The sequence below is a fragment of the Bubalus bubalis genome, chromosome 17, assembly GCF_019923935.1.
Source record: "Bubalus bubalis isolate 160015118507 breed Murrah chromosome 17, NDDB_SH_1, whole genome shotgun sequence".
NCBI lineage: Eukaryota > Metazoa > Chordata > Mammalia > Artiodactyla > Bovidae > Bubalus > Bubalus bubalis.
Genome location: NC_059173.1, coordinates 43,465,076 through 43,490,221, shown reverse-complemented (window position 1 = coordinate 43,490,221; position 25,146 = coordinate 43,465,076). Strand labels below are relative to the sequence as shown.

Genomic DNA, 25,146 nt, shown 5'->3' with positions numbered 1-25,146 from the left:
ACTATCACAGGCTTGAACAGAGACCAAGAAGTTTAACATTGGTATAACTCCCACTGTTTGACCAATTAAGTCAAGCATTTCAATGCCAATCCAAATAAGCAGCAAGATATTGACAAAAGTGTTATATTTCCCTCTAGAGAATGTCTTATTTTATTAACCATGTAGGAAAACTGGGCATACAATGCAAATTCTGATAGACCATGAACTGTAATAGTGTAACAGGTGCCCTGTATTACTAACTGAGGAAAGAGCTTCACCAACAGAAAGGAAGCAAGCAAGCAGAACTGTGAGAGTCATCTGTCTCCTCCTCACTCCTGACAATGCCTAAAAATACAAGACTTGGTCAGTGTCTGATGTCTAGATGTTTGCTGTTCTAACCACCTCAGTACTGAAACACAGTTAATTTTTTTTCTCAGCAAGTGTGCAGATAAATACATCAGGCAAATTTCTTTAAAACAGTTTTCAAATAATCTTCAAAATGAAGACTCGAAATTACACACAAAAAAATGCTACTTTAATTCTAACTTTTTCAAATCCAGTCATGATTAACTCCGAAGACATGCCTCCTCAATGTCAAAGGTTCTGTCAAAAAGTTACTACAGATTAGTGTCTACTTACAGGAAATAACGAGATGCAATGATCTTTGATTGGACAGTGTTTTAGACAAAGCTGCTGTTATATCTGGAGGCCAAGGAAGAAAATCTGAATGTATCCCAAATAGACAAGCTAGCTAACAGGAGGGAAAAAAAACTCCTTACACAACTGTACAGACAGTATGATTTATTATACATATGTACACACAATTACCTGGAAAATGATAAAATGATGATTTCTAGGTGATAGGAATGTGTTTTTATATGTGCTTCTCTAGTTGAAAACATGTACATGTAAAATAACACCATTTCTGTAATAATACCTTAAGCCACTAAGGGCTCTTTTGAAGTAAAAAATCAATTATTTATGAAGGTGAAACACATGGAGATGTGTTTGTATTCTCACCAAGTCCTCCAAGTTTTGTTTGCTTTTTTAGTTAATCCTTCTACCCAAAGTCTCTAGGCTAAGCAATTGTTCATTCTAAAATACAACATGTCCTTAAAGTCCAAAAAGTTTTTTCTCCTGTTCCCACTTTTCACACACTCGTCATTTCTCACTATTTTCCCTTTATAGCTACTCTTTCAACCTCTGCAATAGGAAACCAAAGTATTCACTTATGGGCTGAAAACCTGTCTGGTGATGGAGGAGCAACTTGTGGGGGGTGGGGAATCTTGTTCTTTCTAAATGAACATACATCCACCTTTGTAAAAGTTAAAAATCTGTTACAACCCACTCAAATTTTCTTCTTAGAAAGCAGCCTATGACCTTAAGATGGAATCAAGTTCAAATTCTACTGCAAGTTCAGGCAACTCCTTTTATCTCTGGCTGCTGTGAGGAGGAGGTATGTATGCCAACTCATCAAATAACATATAAAAACACATAAACTTAAGGGAGAAAACAAAATAACCAAAGTCAATCTGATTTAAAAGTGGCATTAGATGAGACTAAAATCGTTGGGACAAAAGGGCATTAAGAATTCTCGGGTGAAGGTATTTGCTAGCAAGTGTCACACACAGAACACGCACTTTATCTGTCCAGTATGTGTTGCCCACTCTACTACAATAAATTATTTTATCCAAAGTGTTGTCAGTGTATAGTTACACTAAACGCTCCCTTTCTCCAGCTAAAAGTGATTAAATCTTGATTAGCGGCGATCTGGTCAAACACAACTTCCTAATCTCTAACCACTGGTGGATCACTACCTAAACCAGCTTCCAGGGAAGTAGTTTCTCTGTATCTCAAAACTAGTTCATTAACTTTGAAAGGTATTAGCCTTGAGGTACAAGTAACTAGAGAGCTAGTCGTTCACAGCGGGTTTTCTAAAAAGGAAAAATAGTTCACCTAATAAAAACCTTTGGGAAAGGAGCCCCTAAGTATTTCCATTAATGGAAACTTCAGATTCTCTCTCAATTTCATAAAAACGTAGCCGTCTTAAGTCATTCAACTGCAGCTATCACTTTACAAAGAGAACATTTAAATTCCCCCTCGGCTGTGGTAAATAGAAGGCGACAGACCCTCGCCCCCGCCGAAGCGAGGTGGGGCGCCTGCCTCCTAGTTACTAGAAAACCAGCCAAAGCTGCTTTTAAACGGTCTCGTGGTGACGATGCATTCCTAACGGGTTTCGAAGGCACGTTTAAATCGCCCGCTTTTTTGTTTGCTCGTTGCATTCACCGGGTGCCGGGACTACGGCCGCCCCCGCGCGCCGGGGAGGAGCGCCCAAGGTGGAAAAGCCGGGGCGGGGAGACGGGGGTACGACCGGGGAGGGGGCCCCGGGGCGAGGAGAGCCGGGGGCGGAGGACTCTGGGATGCAGAGCCCATGAGGGGGGAAGGGGGGGCAGGACAGAGAAAGCTGAGGGCCCCAGGAAGGCGGGGATCCCGGGGCGGGGAGAACTGGGCCGCCGCCCCGCACCGGAGAAAGCACCGCACGGCGCCCGCCGGGCTGTGCGCAGAGCCGCGGCTCCGCGCAGCAGCGCCGCCCCCTCTCTCTCCCTCATCGCCGCCGCCGCCTCCTCCTCCTCCTCCCAAGGCGACAGAAACAACAGCGCGGGAGGAGGGGAAAGTAACTCCCGGCACCTCCGCCGGAATTAGCCCCGGTGCAGTGATGACACCTTCTCGTGGCGCAATCAAGCCCCGCTCCCTCCGCAGCGAGTCCCCGCCGCCGCCGCCCTCTCCATTTGAAAGTGGCCACCCCCCCCCCCCCCCCCCCCCCCCCGCCGCCGCCGCCGCCGCCGCCGCTCCTCCCGCCCCGCCGCCGCCAGCTGCACCAATCCGCTCGGCCCCAGTTGCAAATCAAACGCTCCCTCGCGTCTAGAAGCCACTTGCGCCGCTGCAAACGGCCGCGCCGTCCCCCCCTCCCCGAGTCCCTCCCGGGCGGCACCTTCAGACTGGGGCGGGCGCGCCGGCGAGAAACGGCTGTGAGATGGGAGCGGGAGCAGCGGTGACGGCGAGCAGCTCGGAGAGGACTCGGCTCCCGCTCCCGCCCCCAGACAGTTCTGGAAACTGTGTATCACCTCTGTCACAGGAAGCCATCCGGCGAGGAAGGCGGCGCGGAACCAACAAACAAACGCCTGCGGCCGCCCGCCGGAATCAACGCGGGGACGGCGACGGGCTTCGGGCCGTTCCCCGGGCGTGAGCGCGGTGGCCGCCCCCGCGCCGCGGGCTTTGTGCGGGGCTCCCGCGGCGCGGGCGCGGTAGGCCAGGCGTCCCCGCCCCCGAAACCCCCCACCCCGGGCCTCGGCAGCGCTGCTGGGACCGTTAGGTGACGCTCCGACGCGGCTGAGAAAGCAGCGCCTCGGCCGCCGCCCGCCTGTCCCCATTTCCACATGGAGCCGCCTCTCCTCCAGAGCCAGAGGCGGGCCACAAAAGTTGGCCCCGGGGCCACCCAGCACCTGCCCACGTGCCGCGGAGGTTAGCTCCCGGGTCTACCCCGTCCCTTTCCCCCCCCCGCCGCCCTCGGCCGCCAGGTCACCTATTACCGGTGGGAGGGGAGAGAGGCTGCTATTTAAACGCCCGCGGAAGTTGAGGCACCCCCACTGGCGGGTGCCGTGCACCTGCCTCCCGCCGCCGCGCTCCGCCACTTTGAGCAGCAGCCGCGTCCTCGGCCCCGCCTCCTGCCCGCAGGCGGGCGGGGGGAGCGGGAAGGAGGTGGAAGGGATCGAATTTCTCTAGCAAATGGGACCGTTCCGACAGGATTCGGTTCCCCGGTCAACATTCCACATTCCAACCCTCTCCCGCATTTGCAAGCCAGCGCCAACAACCCGGAAAGCCTGCTGGCTACAGAACAACAGCCCCCAACTCACAAATACACACTCACAGGCACAGGACACGTGCACTTGAAGGGCTTCGCAACTTGCAGTCCCGGGGTGCACACTGCATGTTTTCAGGCGGACCAAGCGACACGACACCATCCTCACAATTTGCAGACGGTGCCAAAAGGTTGCAATTTGCAATCCGTTTTAAGTTCATGGTTAATCGGTAGTTTGGTCTACCAATGCAACTCCTTCCTAATTTCACCGATAAAGGGTTTTACACTTCACAGGCAGTCTCACTATAAGTAAAAGGTCCGTTCACTGGAAACCCAATTGGGAAGAACCTAATTGCTAAACTGTCCCTGCACCCCCCCCCACCCCTCCCTCACTGTCCTTGAATTGATGCAATGAATATTTTGGACATGTGGTGACGCGGTGATAAGAGATAGGGCTGCAGCTACCCTACACAGATGTACCTATACCCACACCTATGTTTTGACTATACAGTCGTCGTCCCTTCCCCCGCACCACCACCACCACGGTCACACACACTCTGGATTCATATATGTACCCGGACCTTGTTCTGCCATTGCCATCTGTCTACCAAGTTGCTATTATGCTTTCCACTTCCATGCAACCTAATGCACTTTAGCTGTTTAAAAAATTCTATAACTAAAGCCAACTAAACTGGGTTTCTACTCCTGAACGCGTTTTAATTGATGATTCGCCTGAAAACCGCATGTTCTTCGCTAATCCAAAAGAAAAAGCTCTTAAGTCTTCAGCCCCCAAAACTGAAAAATAATCATAATAAAACTTACTGATCCAACACACATCAATTCTCAGGATCCAAAAATCATCCTCTCCTCCTCCTCCTCCTCTGGCCCCCGCCCCGGCAATGCCCAAGTTACTGGTGGGATAGTAACGCTGCGCTCGGCGGCTGCCGGCCCTCCCTCCTTCGCTACATATCGAGAACCCAATCTTTTGGCGCCATATTAATGACGTACTATATTATTTCCACTAGGCAGCGACCTTCGGCATTAAATTACTCCCGAGAACTCCCGAGCAAAGCAACAAAACCATCAAATATGGCTGAGCCTCTCGGCTCGTCCTGCAGCCGCCGCCGCTGCCGCCGCCGCGGGATCGGGACGCGCACACGGACCCACACGCGGACACGCGCGGACTCTCGGTCGGCGCGCCCTCCCCGCGCGCCCCCCGCGGCCCGCGCGCGTACCTGCTGCGGAGGGGTTCGGCCGCGGCGCTGGGCTCCTCGCCGCTCGCTCCTCGCCGCATGAGTTCGGGCCGTGGCGGGCTGGTGGACGGAGTGGCGGGCGGGGAGCCGGGCGGGCCCCTGCTCTCGCCGGCGCGCACACACCCGGCGCTCGCGCAGGGAGGCACTCTCGGACGGGCGTTTGGCTTGTTATGGAGGAAGGACTGTGTGAATCAAACTCATTTCTGGGTCACTGCTGCCACAGGGGGGAGCACTTTAATCCCTTGCCAAAACTAGAGGGTGGGGACGGGAGGGCGGAGGGAGCTCGCCGGGAACCGCGGTGCGGGGGGCTCTGTCCCTCGTTAACTCTTCGCGGCCCTCGCCGTAGCAGGCTCGGCCTGTGTCAGCAGGGGCTTGCAAAGAGCCGCATGCTTCAGCTTTTAAAATCTCTTCCTTCACCTCTCTTGTGAGCCTAGACTTTCTTGAAGTGTCTCCAAGACACCTCCAGGGTGGTGGCCTTTTAAATTATCCCTTTCAGACTCTCCCAGTCTCAACTCTTGTTTGACATCACTGCACTAGAAAAGGATTCTTTCAAATTACTTTAAAATTATGTAGATTAAACTGTGGCTATTAAGGAATGTAGTTTGGGTGAGAGGTTTTATTTTTAGATTGAATGGAAAAATAAATAGTTCTTTGGTAGTAACAGTTTTTGGGGAGCTGCGGATTATTATGACATTTTTAAATATAGAAAATCCAGTTTGGGAGCCGGAACACATCTTTACCTAAGTTTGTGTCGAAATGATAATTCCAAATAAGCATTAATTCATTAGGAAACAGTAATTATTTGTAAGTTGACACCACCCTTATGTTACACTGTGTTACAGAACGGGACATTGTCTTCCAAATAGGGAGAATTGAGCCTAATGCTAAAACTGGAGCTGCAGACTAACATAAAATTAGTCAGATTAATTCAGGGGTATTTATGTGTAAAAAAGGAGTGGAGATTAACACTCTTCTCTCATGAAAGTGTGAAAGTGTTAGCCGCCCAGTCATGTCCAACTCTTTGGGACCCCATGGACTGTAGTCCACCAGGCTCCATGGGATTATCCAGGCAAGAATACTGGAGTGGGTTGCCATTCCCTTTTCCAGGGGGTTTTCCCGACCCAGAGGTCAAACCCTGGGGTCCTGCATTGCAGGCCGATTCTTTACCCTCTGAGCCAGGAGGGAAGCCCTCTTCTCTCATGGACCCCCCTTAAAGAAATGAGTCGATATGATATTCTGCTTCAAAAGGGAAAAGAAAAAAAAATGGGATACAGGTTGAAAATACTATTCAATAATCCGGAACATAGATCACTGATTACAAAATTGAGTATCAAACCCAAAGGCATACTTGTCCACTGGAAGAATTCTGAATATGTCCGTTTTGGTTTCACAAAATCTCACACCAACCCATCCACCTACATCAGGATCATAGTAATCTGCTAAATGTGGGAAAACAAAACTAATTGAGTCTTTCAATTATTTTTCAGAAAGCAAAGTAAACCAAAGGAAATCTTAAGTATATGTCCTTTTTCTCTTTTGCCTGCTTCACTAATGAAGTACAAAGACACCCTATCAGTCCTGTTTATGTGCTCACTTAATCCTGCTCAAAGAAACCACATATGTAAAGCACTATGCTATCATTATTACTGTTATTAATGTTGCCCTGAACTTACTGCTATTTTCCTTGGTTCACTTTACACATACTCTATTGCAGAAGTACAAGGACACAGGCTTCATAGCCAGACAGACCCTGAACTGAATCCGACTCTACGAGTTGTCAGCTGTGCAACTGTGGGGTAAATTACAAAACCTCTCTGAACCTGAGTTTCTTCCTGAGTAATAAAATGGGGTTACCAGGCCCTACCTGAAGGGTTGTTAACTGGAATAACTCCATAAACATGCCCAGCAGAGACCTGTCAGTATGAGAGCCATCCCTCCTCTCTCTCATTCTTGGTCTTCTCGCCTTTGAAGACTGCAATTTTTCCACATTCCAGGGAAACTTATTTCACTCATTCCCCTGCAAAAAATAAAAATAAAAAATAAGCTACACTTGCCATTCAGCCTTTAACTTTTTTTTTTCTGACTATCCCCACTCCCAAAACATCAGGCAACAAAAATGAAAGTGTGCTGAGTAAATAGATGAGAAAAAAAGGGGTAAAAGAATCCATGAACCCTCAACACTGATTCTATGCTTAAGACTGATGGTCCCAGGAACGTGATGAGGTAGTGCCATATGCCGTACACGGCCCTGGACCAAAAGTCTGCAGCCTCCTATCAACTCACACTGTAACTCTGGACAAATGTCTTTGGATCTTAGTTTCCCCACTGAGATGATAGACAAGATGATATTCAACACCCCCTGTCTTATTAACAGTAATTTCTGATTGTTCTTACCAAACTTACAAGTTGATGATTATTTGTAGAAGTGGAGGACAACTTGTATCAATAATGCGTAAAAACAACTCATTAATGATCAGCGATTGACATTTTTTAAATAATAAATGTCTTCTGCCAGATCACAAAGGAAACTTTTATACATCCTATTTCTAAAATGGGACAGCAGTGTCTTGTGGCAGCATATTTAAAGAATAAGAAGTACTAAGCTGGCAATTAGGAAATGAGTTTCTGGTAACACTCTGTCACTTACTAACTTACCAAATCATTCATGATCACAATTTCTTGGTTTCTAGAATGGTCCTGTTAATTCACACTTTATTATCAGAGATAAAAAGGACATTCAAGAAAATAGGTACAAAGTAGTCAGTGTAGTTATCAAGATTCTAGTCTTTTCTGATCTGATCAGTGTTCATGGGGATAATTACCATTCTGTATATTGCTTTCATTTTGCTATTGGCATACACAGTTTAATTATTCGCTTCCATAATAATAGGTTTATAGAAATACTGAATACATATATTTATATTCATATTCCTTATTTTGAAATCATACATGATTAAACTTATAAATATTTACCTAGTTATTTCATTTGTGTCTACTCTGCAGGTAAAGAATTATAAAACCTTGACACAAAATTCAGAATTGTTCATCTTTGAAATGAAGTGGATATGTATGCTAAAATCCTATAAATCTCATTCCTTCAAAGAAATTGAGCAAGAAATTCTTCCTGGCAAATACCATTGCCAATTGGTATATGTTATGACATATGTATGCTGCTGCTAAGTCGCGTCAGTCATGTCTGACTCTGTGAGACCCCATAGACAGCAGCCCACCAGGCTTCCCTGTCCCTGGGATTCTCCAGGCAAGAACACTGGGGTGGGTTGCCATTGCCTTCTCCAATGCACGAAAGTGAAAAGTGAAAGTGAAGTCCCTCAGTTGTGTCCGATTCTTAGCGACCCCATGGACTGCAGCCTACCAGGCTCCTCCGTCCATGGGATTTTCCAGGCAAGAGTACTGGAGTGGGGTGCCATTGACATATGTATATACAATGTTTATTGCACAAGTGCTGTCATGGATAAAATGAGTTGTGTTCTAAAAGTTTATATGTACTTTAATTGTGTGGAACTTTTAATTTAATCCCCAAGACCTTGTTATAGAGCAAGCTTAAGTTGTCAAGTAGTTTTTAAAATAACTCTAATAACTAAATGACAGAAAAGAATAACTTTTTTGAATGATATTATTTGGGGAACAGAGCTCCCTGTCTAACCAATCGATGAAGTCACCAGTCATGAAGAACCTGGTAATCCCTCTGAGTAGGTGGTTACAGTACATAGAATGATTGGAAGACCAGTGATCAAGATGCTTTCTTGCAGGTGTCAGGACTGACTAAATTATTGCCTTTCTCGAGGTTCTTCATTTTTGTTTTCTTTTGCTTGTCTTTGATTTGGTTATTTTAATTTTGTTGATTTTCATACTTTTAGCACAATACAAGATGTCAAAGAGAAACGAGTCTGACAGAGAGACAGAAGAGGAAATAACTTAATTCGGCCAGATGGAAATGTCCAAGACTGCAGAGGTTCAAAATAACAGAAGCTTTTCTCAATCATGAATGGAAACCATGATGGAGAGAATTTTCAAATTTTAGAAAGGCAAAGGAAGATGATATATTGCATCTATATGGGTAATGATTACAAACATTGCCATATATTTTTCAGGTTTTTTTCCTGGGCATTTTTAATAATGTCACATATTTGAATGATGTCATGCATTTCATTTTACAATGTTTCTTTTCCCTTCTTTCATTTTTATCTTTTCAGTATTTTACTTTTTAAAGTAATTTTTTTTTCAGGTCTTGGCCAGCCTGCATACCATAATTTCATCTACAGGCCACTTCAACCATATATTCTCATAGTTACTCCCTCAAACTTGTCAACTATTGGAAAGTTTCGCCAATTTTAATATCAAATTCAAATATCTCTTTTAGCCACTGCCTCTATGACTTCCAAATTTTGTTTCCCATGGACCTTTCTTGTCTAAAAAGTGACTCCAATTCTACCCCTCCAGTCCTCTCCAATTAGATGCAGAACATCGATAACTCAAAATGTGATCTCCAACCAGCAGCAACAACTCCTGAGAACTGGTCAGAGATCCATTACTTCCATCCCCACCCCAGACCTACTGAATCAGAAAGGGAGATCCAGCCATCTGTGTTTTAACAAGCAATTTAACAATTTGAATTGTTTTTCAAATAATTCTGATTCGGGTTTAGCAACCACCTGAGTAGATTTTACTTTCATCCACCATGTTTGAGGTACATGACAAGGCATGGGAGACAAGGCTGCGAGTAAATAGGTAAGCAGGTCTATTCTCTGCCCCGGGTGGTGGTGGTGTAGTAGCTTAGTCCTGTTGGATTCTTGTGACCGCATCGACTATAGCCCACCAGGCTCGTCCATGGGATTCTCCAGGCAAGAATCCTGGAGTGGACTGCCATTTCCTTCTCTAATTCTTTGCACTCAGGGCAGTTAAAAATACAAAGGAGTGATGACAATTAACTACAGGGTGTGGAGGAAGCATAAACCTAAAAGATTACAGGTGTTAACCAGATTGGGGGTGCGGTGGGGATTGGGGGGCGTCTAGTGGTTTTCTTGATTTGGAGGTTTATTTTTTGTTTCTTAAATAAAGCCCCTGGCTTCTGTGTGGCAAAAGGATGGGGTAGAGGTGAGACACAAGGTAGGGAGGCTAGTTAGGAGGCTTCTGCAGTTAACAGGTGAGAGATGGAGGCTTGGATAACAGCCATGGATCATGCAAGGGAGACAAATAGGCAAAGCAGCCTGTAATGGGGGCTTGGGGAACACAGTCCAGCTCTCCAGGGGCCTCAGCATTTGCTCTGGGCAGGGGAGTGAGAGCTGCTCCCCCCAGCCAGCTCGGTGTCCAGGGGATGTCTCTAGGGCTTATGGGGTCTCTGTGTCATCTCAGAAGGGCGCCCACTTGGTCGAGGCAGTTGTTCCTCAAGGAAGTAACATCTAGGCAACCAAAGTCCTGTTGGGCAGTAAACAGCTTGAGCTGTCCAAGCCCTGTCCCTGCACACAGTGCGGAGCCTGAAACTGTAAGCCCTGGGGCGGACAAGGAGGGGCCGCAGTCAGGAGGACTGGGGCCCCTTGCAGGGTCCTTCTTGGCCCCTCTTCTCAGAAAAGCCTGGATCGGATTCCAGGCCCCTCCTCCCTGGGGTCCCAGGTCCCCACTCCAGTCTCTTTATCCCTTCTCCGGAAAGCTCCATTTTCCTCTTTTCTTCCACAAAACACCTTAATGGTCCATTATAACCTGAGCCCAAATCATTAGCAAATGAAAAACTGGCTCCCACTTTCTCTAAGGCCACAGGGTGTGTGTGTGGGAGGGGGTGGGGGGAGGAAGCTGGGAGGGAGGCAGCCCCCCCACACACACACTGGTTTAGTTCCAATGTTAATGAAGCAAAGAAGAGGAGGTGAAGCCCACACTTCAGTCTCTGTGTTATAACTGTTTGATAATTTACTGTTTTTTTCTGCCATGAGGCACATCTGTGTGTCATAGATTGGATGTCAGAGGTGAAGAAGCTGGAGTAAAAGATGTCTCCCAAGTCTCTGGCTTAGAGAATTGAGTAGACTCCTACATTTGAAATTCCAAAAGATGTTCATTAAACACTGAGCAGGGTTCCTGGTGAAAACGACAAACCCCTGCCTCCGGGGCAAAGGAAAAGAAGAAAATTCCTAAGGAAAGAAAATGCAGTAGTTCAGCTTGAGGAGGCAGACAATTGAAGGTGCCCACACCCCACTCCAGTACTCTTGCCTGGAAAATCCATGGATGGAGGAGCCTGGTAGGCTGCGGTCCATGGGGTCGCTAAGAGTCGGACACGACTGAGCGACTTCACTTTCACTTTTCACTTTCATGCTTTGGAGAAGGAAATGGCAACCCACTCCAGTGTTCTTGCCTGGAGAATCCCAGGGACAGGGGAGCCTGGTGGGCTGCTGTCTATGGGGTCGCACAGAGTCGGACACGACTGAAGTGACTTAGCAGCACAAGGCCAATGGGATCAAGAGTCAGCTGTTCTAGAGGAAGGCTGGGTTGTGAGTATTGGTTTAGGATTTATCAGCATAGAGAGGTTAACTGAGGTCATGGGAGTGGATGAGATCAACTGGAAGTGTCTATAAAGCAAGAAGAAAACAGAGCCTAGGCTCCAAACAAGGGAGTCACCAGTAACAGTCCAGGTTAATTGTCCTCATGCCGGAATCAGGATTTCAAAGTACCACAGGAGAATATCACAGGCCTGGGCTGGTTGTTTCCACAAGGTGTTCCACCACTTCCACCGTGCCCTGAAATCACTATTTCCCCAGACAGTCCACTCTGCTGCTCTCACTGGGATCTTTCTCAGAGCTTTCTCCTGGTGCTCGTGCTGCCGTCCTGCCACTTACCTAGGCATCTTCAGCAGAGCTCCTAACCTACATCACACATGTAACAGCAACCGCTGAAGAGGAAATCCTCTAATCTTCTAACACCAAACTTACAGAAGGTGTTCCCTACAGGCTCACCCTCCCGTTTTTCTATCACAGTGGGATGCATATGTCCTTCCCTGCACCTGGGCTCAGAATCCTGAGACTAGCTCACCTTTCCTGATCTCTTAACTTGAGATTATCCCTGCTCTTTCAGGCATTTTCTACTTCTCTGGCTACTAATTCCTTCCATAACACATTCAAATAAATTTCTGTCTCCCACTAAAAACAAACAAACTCAAATCTCCCTTATTCTCTTTTATTTCTGTCTTCTCGTTTACAGTCACACTTTTTGAAAGAAGATCACCATTGACATTCTTACTGCTGAAATCAGGAGCAATTTCTCATCCATATTCTACTTGACCTTTCACTTCCATTTGACACTTGTGTTGTGGTCCATGCATGGGTTGGAAAAGAATTTCCAGACATGAGACAGAATGAGAGGGAAATAAAGTTTATTAGAGTGGGACACGCTGTTAGAACAGCGGGCCAGCTCAAGGGAGAACCAACGTTGAACAGGGGTCCTTAGTCCACTTTTATACCCAGGGTACAAGGAGTGGGATAGGGGTCTTGCAGGTCATTTGCTAATTGGATGAGGCACAGATACTGGGTAAGGCAAATACCTTCTCCCTATGTGGGGTAGGAGGTGAGACAGGTTATACTGCTCAGGAGGACCAGAAATCTGTTAATAGTTACAACATGGGGAAGGGAAGGATGATAAGGGTCTGGTTTTTCTGTTTCTGCATTCCAAGACCCTCCTTGGTTTTATCTGCTCTTTCGTCCTTGGGCGCCACAACTTGTTCCTGTGTGCCCTGTTTCATGAAATACTTTCACCTTGAGGCAGGAGATGGATGAGCACACCCCACCCCACCCCACATACCCAGGGTAAAGCAATTTAAGATTTAGTCCCTGTGGATCAAAACTCCAAGCCCAGAATACCTGACCACACATGTGCAGAAAGGCACCTTGGAGGCCAAAGGGTTGTTATGTCAAGGGATTTCTACCCTTTTCGGTAAAATCCATCCTGGCTAAGAAAGGCCTGCATACACATGTAAGGATCCTGAGATATACCAAATAGGACTGTGAACCAGACAAGTCAAAATGATTGGCCAAAGGAAACCTGGAAGAAATGCCCCATAAAAGTGAGTCAAACTGTCATGAGGATGAGATTCAGCAACTCTCTCTCCCGGAGTCTAGTTGTGCATCTGTCCACAAGTACTGTATTTTTTTCCTCCTCTTAATAAATAGTTTGTTTCACTACTTTCCATCTTTGTGAGAATTCTTTTCTGGAAAGCCGAAGGGCCAGAGTCCATGTCACTGACCCCTGGTCTAGTGGCTAGGATCTGGTACTTTCATGGCCATGACCCAGCCTCAATCTCTGGTTGGGAACCCAAGCCAGGCTCCAAGCTGTTGCAGGTCAAGGCCGCCTGAGATCAACCGGGCTTCCATAATGTCAGCAGTCTTCTGGTTTCTCTCCTATCTCTCTGCCCTCTTAATTTGCTTTCTGAGGCTCCTCTTTTTCTTTGGTTAAAGCAATGCCTCAGACAAACTGTTTTTGAGTAAATGAGAAGCTTTCAAAAAATTCAACTGAAGGAGTCATTTTGGTTGAGACATTTTATAAGAAAAAATGAATGATTCACCAGCCATGCTTAGAATGGATACAAAAAGAAAAGAAAAAAAAAGAACATCTGGTTAAAGATTATTAGGCTAGTCAATCAGCTGGATGGGTAACCCTAGCTTCCCAGAAGGAGTTCTCAGTCTTATTAAAGTCTGTCAGAAAACTGTTCACGCACTTTATCAGGAATGCTAATTGCTTCCCAGAAGGGGTTGTAAATTACATCACACAAAAAAATTTCTGTCCCACACCAGCTTTGAGTTAATTTGCTTTCTCCCTTTCAGTCTCCTAAATGTTGGTTTTCCTTAGGGTTCTCTCCTAATTCCCACTCTATTCTCATTCTACAGGTATCTCTTAGTGTTCTCACCTGCTCTCGTGACCACCCCCCAAAACATACATGTGTATTTGTATCTTCAACAACTTTTCTGAACACCCCAGGTACTGGACTCCCCACAGGTGATTCAAACTTGGTGTACCCCAAAAATGAACTTACTTTCCCTCCTACTTCATGATTCCTCATCTGTCCCAGATCTCAATTAGTGGTACCACCGTCCACAGCTGCCCAAACTGGGAGTCAGAACATCATCCTTGGCTCTTGCTTTTCCTTGACATCTCCTCCACCATCACCACCACTAATCCATTCTATCACCAGACCACATCTACGTCAGGTTTCTCTTTCCATCCCTAAAGCCACTACCATCATCTCAGTGACTTAAACCACCACCTAACTGTCTGCAGTCCTGTCCTCTTCTAATTCATTCTCTATTCAATAGTGAGTGTGATCTTTTAAAGCAAAAATATGATCACAGCATTCTCATTAACACCATTAATTGCCATTTTTTTCTTTGTTTATTCTTAAGGATAGAATGTGTCATCAACATAACTACTTACTTTTGCTAGTTCTCCTTCCAAACCCTCCCCCTGCTTCCATGGCTTGTCAACAGTAGTATCTTCAGTAGTAGTATCCACTCAGAACCTTTGAAAATCTTAGCCCTAAACTTGGAACATTCTTCCCTATCTAACACCACTTCTTTTGGCTCTAATTCACTCAAGTTCTACCAAAGAGACTTATCTTACCTCCCTAACCCCCACCTTTTTCTAAGGTTCCATGACACTCAGTATTATCACTGTATTATTGCTTCTCTCACTGTTTTGTCATTTTTTGTACCCCTCACTAGACTATCTGTGATTCAATGACTTTGTCAATTATTCTCTCCATTATGTTTCTAGTACTGGGCCTAACAGCTGGTAGGCAGTTAATAAATGTTTTTAATGCAATGGATGAATGATCAATATATTTGTATAATTAAATAGCCTCCAAAGCACCGTTTAAAAAAACAGATAATGTTCATTCTTATTTTCTAATGCTGAAAGTATTAAATATTATGTTTCAGAGAAGACAAAATTAAAATTGAAATCACCAAAAAGCTATTACTCAAAGATAATGACCACTAAAATTTTGATGTATATTTTTACTGCCTTTTGTATATTTGTGTGTGGGTATCTCAGTAGACATACATAGTTTAGACAAATGAGGTCATACTGTATTTCTATTTTCTGACAATATTTTACTTAGTTTATCCATATAGTTGGAGGTTTGTGTTATTTCTGTGTTTTTACTAATAGAGTACTTTAGTGAATATCCTTATATCCTTACAGTTCTATAATCCATGATTAGGAAGATGAAGTTTTATTGACAGTATAATATTTACCATATACATGAAATTTGAATGATTCCTGATTCTTTAATGTTGTACATTTATGTTTTTCTAAATCCATACTTCTGCAAATAAGGCTGTAAATATTTCTATGCATAAATTTTTGTTTACCTACTTTACCATTCCTGGGATAGATTTTGAAGTAAATTACTAGGTCAAAAGTTTTAAGGCTTCAGATTCATTGTGCCAAATTGCTTTCAGTGAAACAGGTTGTAATTTAGATTTACCATTGTCAATGACTGGGGACTTGCCGCCGCTGCTGCTAGGTAGCTTCAGTCGTGTCCAACTCTGTGCAACCTCATAGACAGCAGCCCACCAGGCTCCCCTGTCCCTGGGATTCTCCAGGCAAGAACACTGGAGTGGGTTGCCATTTCCTTCTCCAATGCATGAAAGTGAAAAGTGAAAGTGAAGTCGCTCAGTAGTGCCGACTCTTAGCGACTCCATGGACTGTAGCCTACCAGGCTCCTCTGTCCACAGGATTTTCCAGGCAAGAGTACTGGAATGGGTTGCCATTTCCTTCTCCAGGGGACTTGCTGAGTATTTGCCAATTATTCAGCATAGAGCTAGACTCTGGAAGGCGAGCAGTATGCTCTCAAAGAGACATGTATGGAAACCTCCATGGGCTTCCCCGGTGGCTCAGCAGTAAACGAATCCTCCTGAAATGCAGGAGACATGGGTTCAATCCCCGAGTCAGGAAGATCCTCTGGAGGAGGCAATGGCAACCCACTCCAGTATTCTTGCCAGGAAAATCCCGTGGACAGAGGAGCCTGGTGGGCTTCAGTCCATAGGGTTGCAAAGAGTTGAACACAACTGAGCATGCACACATAATACCTACAGAAGCAATAAAGGTAACCTGACCACATATAAAAATGCCACAATAACTTGTAGGTAATCTATACAATGCTGAAATAGGTTAAGCAGGTTTCATAAATGAAGTAGAATAATTAAGAACAAAAGAAGTAGGAAGAAAGAAATGGAGATTGTGGGGAAGGTGCTGGGAGAATCTGCACAGGGAGCAGGAAAGAGGAAAAGAAACAATTATTGAATGTTTTCTGTGCATGTGCCAGGCACTGAACTAAGCATTTCACACCTAATATCACATTTTCTTCTCACAACAACCTGAGAAGTAGGAATTATTATTTTCATCCAGATCCAGATCTAAATGATGTGAAAAACTGACATTCAGGGGGATTAATTTGCCAAAGATCATAAAGCTTCTGAGAGGTGGCACCAGGAACTGCTTGAACCCAAGCAGTCTGCCTCCAGAGTTCATGCTTTTAAGTGTATGACTCAACTAACTCATTACAAATTCAGAATCAAGTACCCAGTCAGAAATTGTACTGTGATTTAGTATCAGGGACGTGAGTCAGTTGGCGCTCACTAGATTGAGAAAGAAAATGAGGGCAAAAAGGATTCCACATGCTAAGACTTATTTCAGACAGTAGAGATGTAAAAAGTTACTTATTAAAATAGGTGGCACAGACTTAAATGTAAAATTATAAAACTTTGAGAAAAAAATATAGGAAAAATTTTGGGGAGCTATGGCTAGACAAAGAGTTCTTACACTTGACACCAATAGCAGAATCCATATAAGGAAAAACTGGTAGATATGGGCCTCTCAAAATTAAATTTTTTCTTTCCAAAAGTCTCTGTTAAGAGAATGAAATATCAAGCTTTAGGCTGAGGAAAATATTTGCAAACCACATATTCAACAAAGAATTAGTATCTAGAATATATGGAGAACACTTAAAACTCAACAATTTGAAAAAAATCAAACAATTCAATTAGGAAATGGGCTAAAACCATGAACACATTTCCCAAAGAGGATATACAGATGGCAAATAAGCATTTGAAAAGATGCTCAATATAATTAGCCATCAGGAAAATAATGCAGATTTAAACCACAATGAAGTATCACTACACTACTATCAAAATGACTAAAATTAAAAAAAAATAGTGGCAACACCAAATGCTGGCAAGGATGTGGAGAAACTAAATTGCTCATACATTGCTTGTGGGAATGTAAAGTGGTCCAGCCACTCCTGAAAACTGTTTGGCAGTTTCTTTTAAGACTAAACATGCAACTACCACAAGGCCCAGCAATTGCACTCTTGGGCATTTAGCCTAGAGAAATGAAAACTTATGTTCACATGAAAGCCTGTACACAAATGTTCATAGCAGCTTTACTCATAGTAGCCAAGAACTGGAAACAACCCAGATGTCTTTCAATGAGTGAATAGTAAACAAACTACAGTACATCCATACCATGAAATATTACTCAGCAGTTAAAAAAAGAAAAAACTATCGATACATACACGAAGCTTCAAGAATTTATACTGAGTTTAAAAAGCCAATACAACAGAGTTATTCACTGTATGATTCAATTCACGTATCATTCTTGATATGACAACATATACGAATAGAGAACAAATTAGTGATTACCAAGTGATAACGAGGGGGTCAGGGAAGGAGGGAAGCCTATGTGACCATAAAAGGGCAACATGAGGGATCCTTCTGGTGATGAAAACCTTGTAGAACTTGACTGTATCAATGCCAATCATATTTTACATGAATGTCTCCTACAGTAATGTTGTACTATAGTATTTATAAAATGTTACTATTGTGGGATACTGGGTAAAGGGTACATAGGATGTCCCAGCAGTATTTCTTATAACCGTTCGTGAATCTACAATTATCTCAAAATGGAAAGTTTAATTAAAAAAAAATAGGCAATCGGAAAAGACTTTAAACACTAACATATTCCTAGAAAGTAGCCTAAAAGGTAGAGAAATCTCCCGATGTCATTCAACAGAGCCACAGGAATGAAAAATTCATGTGGCCTAAGGTGATGCAGATGTATAAGTCCCTACGATTTCTGCTCTCCTGCAGGAAGGCTCACCTTTTCAGTACCAGTACAAACAAAAGGCTAAGCAGGCTTGCAAAGGTAGCAAGAGAAAAGAAGTATTGAAAATATTTTAAAAAGGAAAAAAGGAGTGGCTCTTCCTAGAGCCCTTTATAAATATTCTCTGTCACCTGGCTTTCTGTTTTCCATCTAAATGGCCAAGAAGAATTAATGACTATGCCCTTTCTATGGTAGAGACTCACCAGGACCCTGAGGGCAGGGGAAGAATTTGAGTCTTGCCTCACATCAGCCAGATCTTACCTAATCTCTCACACATATTTCTCCACTCCAGCCCCAAGGCTTTGCCCTCGAAGCCCTTCCCACCCTACCAGAGGCCTGTTCCCCTAGCAGCTCCACTGCCCAGAATAGAGCATCCATGTAGACATCTCATATATCACTGACTGACTTCTAATCATGGGTCGAGCCCACTAGGTCACTCTGTAACATTCATCTTAGTTTTAAAAACATGAGAGGGACATTGTTGGCAAAAATCCAGGAGTAATGAATTCTATGTTCTAGAAACAGAGAAACTGAACTATTTCAATTTGAAAGTAAGAGCTGGCAGGAAACCAACAGAAGCAAAGTCCTCTGGGGAGGAAAGGAGGGGAGGGAGCAAGCTGGTGAGTTAACTTGTAGGCCTGTAAGGTGGGCAGATTTCTTTAAAAAGCAAACAAAGCAGTTTTAGACTTGAGAGACTTAATTGGCATCCAAGGCCAAGAATATGAATAATGTTACATAAAAACCTTGCTCAAGTGAGAATTCTGCAATCGAAGCATTCCGACTCTAATAGCTAAAGTTTAAGGGAGAGGAATATAGAAAAAGATGTTTATTTTTCCAGTCATATAACATATGGGCTTCCCTGTTGGCTCAGTGATAAAGAATCCGCCTGCAATGCAAGAGATGTGGGTTCGATCCCTCAGTTGGGAAGATCCCCTGGAAAAGGAAATGGCAACCCACTCTAGTATTCTTGCCTGAAAAAATTCCATAGACAGAGGGGCCTGGCAGGCTAAAGTCCCTAGGGCTGCAAAGAGTCAGACACGACTGAGCAACTAAACAACAACAATTATAACATACACCATTCATGGTATAAAGATTTAAATCTCATCTTTTTTCATCATCATGGCAAGAAAAGTTTGATGCTTTTCAGAATTTCAAGGTCTAAGAAAATAGTTAGGCTGGTTTTGTAGGTTACAGACAGTGCTAGGATACTAGGATGCATTTGTTCTTCCCTCCATTAAATGAGAATCTTCATGTATGGACAAGGTAAAATTAGAGAATTAATAATGGCTCAGGGACCTCCCTGGTGGTCCAGTGGCTACCAGTCCATGCTCCCAGTGCAGGGGACCTGGTTTCGATCCCTGGTCAGGAAACTAGGTCCCTTAAGCCACAATTAAGAAGTTCACATGCCTCAGCCAAAAAAGATCCCATGTGCAGAGACTGAATATTTCTCGTGGTGCAGCTAACACTGGCACAGATATAGATATAGATATAGATATAGATATAGATATAATGGCTTAACAACAATTCCAGATCACTTTAGTAATGACAGACAGAAATAGAATTAATAGAAAATTTAAAATCTATTTTTTTATGGCTCTTTTCAGTTTATTGCATGAAGGAGTTACACTAGTCCAAGTTAAAAGCAGACCCCAAATGGTTACATTATACAAGCTGTGAGGTTTTTAAACTTGTGACAAAGGACAGAAGGGAAATTCTACTCATTGCAAGGAAATCCTCACTTAAGCTTCAGTGAGCCAAAAGCACTTAAAAGCCATGAACCTTCAGCTGGTCGTCCTTAGTCAGTCCAATCTCTACCAGGAACTGGCATATGTTCTTGCGCTGGTCACCCTGTAGCTGAATTACTTCTCCATATTCTGGATGCTCAATTCCAGTACTATTGCAGGCAAATTTCTTCTTAAATGCCTTCACTAGTTGTTGTTGTGTTTTTTTTTTTTTTTTTAATCGTAATCATCAGTGATCCCTTGGATAGTAGTAAGGGTCTTCCTACCGTTTCTCTGTTGAATTCTTATATGGATATAATCCTCAGTGCCAGCAGGATGCAGATCATCACCCTTACTTGCATCAACAAAGGGGTCGAACGAGTGGAGGTTCTGGATAGCAGCCATATGATACGATTCCTTTTCCTCAGTGGAAATGGCCAGCAGAAGGCAGAGGCGGGAGAAGGTGGGCAGGTGGGGGGCAGAGCGTGGGGAAGCCAGGGGGCTCGACTGAGGGAGGCTGCTGAGTCCTTGGTGGTGGCTCAGTGGGCAAATCTATTTGTTTTAACCCTTTCCCTTTATTATACCCTCCTCTGTCCACCTAAAATATTACCAGTGAAATGAAAGAAAGGCACACAGGAAGAAAAACAACAACGCAAGAGCCTAGGGAAACTATATCTATGTTATATTCTTTCAAATTATAACAGTCGTTATAAGTATCATTGGATAGACAGAGATTTATGTAAAAATGCCCATTTCTGGGTTATTAATTTTATTATAGCAAAGAAGGGAAACAATGTCATGTCCAAAAGTAGGAAAATATTTAAGCATTTTATGGTATGTTGACAGGGTGGAATGTTTTGCAGCCATTAAAAGAAGTCATAATTTCAGATAGCAAAAATTAAAGAGTGAATACCTACCAATCGTGGGAATAAGGAGGAAAAGGGACTCTCATACAATGCCAGTAGAAAAGTGAATTGTTACAGCCTTTTAGGAAAGTAGCCTGGCAACATGTATTAAAATTAAAAAATACACTGTCCAGACAAAGACCCTGATGTAGGTAAAGAGTATTTGAAAACACAAAAGCAAAAGCAGGTAAGGACTATGCCACGGAATCCTCTTATACAAACATGGGATGCTTTTCATGGATGTAATCCCAACTGAAAAAGCCTACTTCCAACTCCCTGACCACTCATCAAGTCTCTGGGGTCTACCCTGTGGGATCCTCAAGCCTTGCGTTTCCCTTTAATCCCAGACCTCCGGGTAATACTATCTCTCACTTGGCAACCACTCAGCCATGTGCAGGGACCACCCATATTGTACAGTCACCTAGATGCTTCCCTTGCTTTGCTCGCTTCCTCCCACCCACAACATTTTAACTGCCAAGTCTGGTTAACTTTAAGTTATTTTCTTGGGCTCCAAAATCACTCCAAACAGTGACTGCAGCCATAAAATTTAAAGACGCTTGCTCCTTGGAAGAAAAACTGTGACAAACCTAGACGGCGTATTAAAAAGCAGAGACATTACTTTGCTGACAAAGGTCCATATAGTCAAAGCTATGATTTTCCAGTAGTCAAGTATGGATGTGAGAGCTGGACTGTAAAGAAGGCTGAGCACCAAAGAATTGACGATTTTGAGCTGTGGTGCTACAGAGGGCTCTTGAGAGTCCTTTGGACAGCAAGGAGATCCAACCAGTCAATCCTAAAGGAAATTAGTCCTGAATATTCATTGGAAGGACTGATGGTGAAGCTCCAATCCTTTGGCCACCTGATGCAAAGAGCCGACTCATTGGAAAAGACCCTGATGTTGGTAGATTGAGGGCAGGAAGAAAAGGGGGCAACAGAGGATGAGATGGTTGGATGACATCATCATTTCAATGGACATGAGTTTGAGCAAGCTCCAGGAGATTGTGAAGGACAGGGAAGCCTGGTGTGCTGCAGTCCATGGAGTTGCAGAGTTGGACATGACTGAGCGACTGAACAACAACTGGTTAACTTTGAATTTGCAATATGTCTCCCACTTGTTCCTTCCTCCTCTTCCCATACCATCTATCCTGACTCAAGATGGTATTTCCTATCACTTGAATTATCCAATAGTAAAACTGGTGTTCCTTCCTCCTTAGCCCTGCCGGCCCCAGTTTATTTAGCACACTGTGACCAGAGCAATCCTCCACGAAACTCTGACCATGATACTCTCCTGCATACAGCACTCAGGGCCTCCTCTGTGGGTAGAGGGCAAACCTCAGCATCCTCAGCAGAGCACTCCACCTCCTCAAGCACCTGGCTCGAAACAGGACCTGAACTTGTAGCCCCAGTGCCTTTGCTTGTTGAATGGTATACTTAGTTGAATAGTATCCCCTCAAATTCATGTCCACCTGGACCCTCAGAGTGTGACCTTTGTGGATGTAATTAGTTTAGATGAGATCTTGCTGGATAGTTGGGGCTCTAAATAAAACGACTGGTGTCCTAATGTGAAGGACACATGAAGACACAGAGAGACATACAGAAGGAAGACGGCCACGTGAAGATGGAGGCAGAAATGAGAGTGATGTAGCTACGAGCCAGGGAATGCCAAGGCTTGCCAGCAACCACCAGAAGCTAGAAAGAGTCAAGGAAGTAATCTTTTCTAGACTCTTCAGTAGGAGCATGTCACTGCAGACACCTTGGTTGTGGACTTGTACCTTCCAGAACTGTGAGAGAATAAACTGTTGTTTTAAGCCACCAGGTTTTGATAATTCATTACAGCAGCAATAGGAAACTAACACAATTCATTAGGAGAATTGCCAAAAAAAAAAAAGACAACAACAACAAAATCCAAAAACCTCAATTTAGCTGAAGGGAAAAGAAATTTATCAGAAAGGCATTACTATATCTCAAGGATCCCAAGAACAGAAGTGCAGTTGAACCACAGGAATGTCCAAAATCAGAGACACGATGGTCACCAGGATTCTCGTCTGTGATGTTTTTCCCCTCTGTATGCCCTCCATTTCTTTTTCTTACTCTTCCTTTCTCTTTTCCTCTTTTCTTTCTCTTCTCAAGGTCATAGTCATCGAGAGCTCCAAAACTTAACTTCTGTTAACCAAGAGAAAGTGACTACTTTTTTGCTTAGTTTCAGTTCAAAATTCCCAAGGAAGAACTGATTGGCCTGTTGAGTAAGAATTCCACCAACATTCACCAACTAATATTACATGGTCAGAAGATGATTCTTACAGAAACCATGTGATCACACGGTACCAAGAAGATGATTTTTATAGAAATACAACTAGAAGTGGGAAGGAAAAAGGAACCATTTGTGTCCTTTGATATTCATGCTTTTTTTTTCCTGGAAGTCATTTTTTATTCTTTATCTCTGCTTGCTGAAACTGCACACACCTTTCAAACTCTGGCTTAAATGTCACCTTTTCCACAAAATGTGTTAATCTTGGCCACTAGACCACAAACTCTCAAAGCAGGATAGGAGTGGGGAGGAGCACCCTGCACTGCTGAAGGGCAGAGGAGGGCGGAAGCGGGGTGGTGGGGAGGGCAAGAGGAGGCCTCCGGGAGAATTTGGGATTAAGAGGTTGTGGTGACTCCTTAGTCAGCAGTAGTGGACGCTAAAACTGGTGGGAAGGCCAGCAGGGCCAGGCACTGGACAGGTGCCACTCTGAAGAGCAGGCCATCCTCTGTCAGACAGCAGCCCTTACTCTGGCACTTGGCACTTCCAAGGCTCTTCTCAAGCATCCAGATGCCATCTCAGGCAAAGAGCATGAACTGGGAGTTGAACTTTGATGGAAGACACAAAAATACAGCTAATGGAAAATTTAAGAGCACTCCTGTCTACAACCTAGCTGGGTAGGAGGTTCAGGCATAAGATCAGTTACAGTAAATTTAAAATTTCAATATTACAACCAAAAGCTAAATGTGAGTCTGTGCTATAACCCATACTAATCAATGTTTGGCTATATTTTTGTTTTATAAGTCATATTATGACAATGTGGTGAACTTGCAGCTTTTATGTCTAGGACTTGCTGATGTGCTTTTTTTTTTAACTGTACTCGTTGCTTAATACAGCCACAATTAGTCCTGCAGGTCAGTTAGAAGTCCCTTGGACAATCAAAGAGCAAGTTAGTAAAGACCAGTATGCCATGTGCTCAGCTTTTTTGGAGAAAGAAAGAATCATGCTGTGACTTAGAATTAAGGCTAGTGTGGCACTTATTACATGCATGGAGCATGTGAGCTCAAAGAGGTGGGAGGGGGAACAGACAGTACCCGCAGAGGTCTGGCTCCTTGCCCCCCTCCCCACCCTCGGGCCCAGGCAGAGAAGAGTTCTTATCTGTGGACCAGCTCGGTCATCAGGCCAGAGTACGAGTCAGGCCCATGCTTCTCCAGGCAGGGTTGACCCATCAGTCAAAATCTCTCTTCCCCTGCTTCCCTACCTGCCATCCAAGTGAATCTATTTACTCAAGGTGAACTTTAATGCATTCAAAGAAAAGTATTCAAAAGTTACTTTGGTTTTGAAAAATTAATGCTTGCCTTTACAAAATCAAAATCCAAGGAGATATTTATGTTAGCTTATACTGGAGGCTCAGAGGATAAAGCGTCTGCCTGCAATGCAGCAGACCCGGGTTCGATCCCTGGGTTGGGAAGATCCCCTGGAGAAGGAAATGGCAACCCACTCCAGTATTCTTGCCTGGAGAATCCCATGGACAGAGGAGCCTGGCGGGCTACAGTCCACGGGGTCACAAAGAGTCGGATGCGACTGAGCGACTTCACACACACACACATATATAGATTTATAAACTTTTATAGATATAGTTAAATTTAAACAATCCCTTCTAAAGGGACTTTTGATTAATGGTTGGTCACATTAAATGGTTGGTCATTAATCTATTTAAAAAATGTATAACTTTATAAATATTAATATATATAAATATATATATTAAGTTCTTCTGTTGAATGACCAAAAAATTCAACTGAAACAAAAGACACTTTCCAAGTACTTAAGTCATTTACATATATCTAATAAATTAATCTTATAAATATGTTAATTTTAAGTTCTTTTAAATGTCTAATGTTGCATTTACATTTGAAACATTTCCACTTAAAATCACAAATGCAAATCAATTACTTAGTTACACCTTTTAAATAAGCATTACACATATAATGTGTTATTATTCTATTAGATCTTCTAAACATTATAAAAA

At 43.8% G+C, this 25,146-nt stretch overlaps 1 protein-coding gene and 1 pseudogene across 11 annotated transcripts in view; both read right to left on the bottom strand.

Annotated features, from left to right (window-relative positions):
- Positions 1-25,146, bottom strand: part of JADE1 (jade family PHD finger 1) — a 288,604-nt gene that overhangs the window by 50,858 nt on the left and 212,600 nt on the right. For 3 of the 11 annotated variants that reach the window (XM_044930428.2, XM_044930427.2, XM_044930429.2), the window contains one exon: positions 7,005-7,108. In XM_044930428.2, coding sequence (XP_044786363.1) covers positions 7,005-7,023 — 19 coding nt within the window. In that variant the 5' untranslated portion in view covers positions 7,024-7,108. Of the gene's footprint in view, positions 1-2,971; positions 2,993-3,104; positions 3,277-3,562; positions 3,724-3,907; positions 4,161-4,660; positions 4,800-5,073; positions 5,314-6,955; positions 7,109-25,146 lie in introns of those variants that run through there. The other 8 variants (XM_006067314.4, XM_006067312.4, XM_006067313.4 and 5 more) reach the window with 8 other exon arrangements.
- Positions 19,830-20,519, bottom strand: LOC102411111 (annotated as a pseudogene).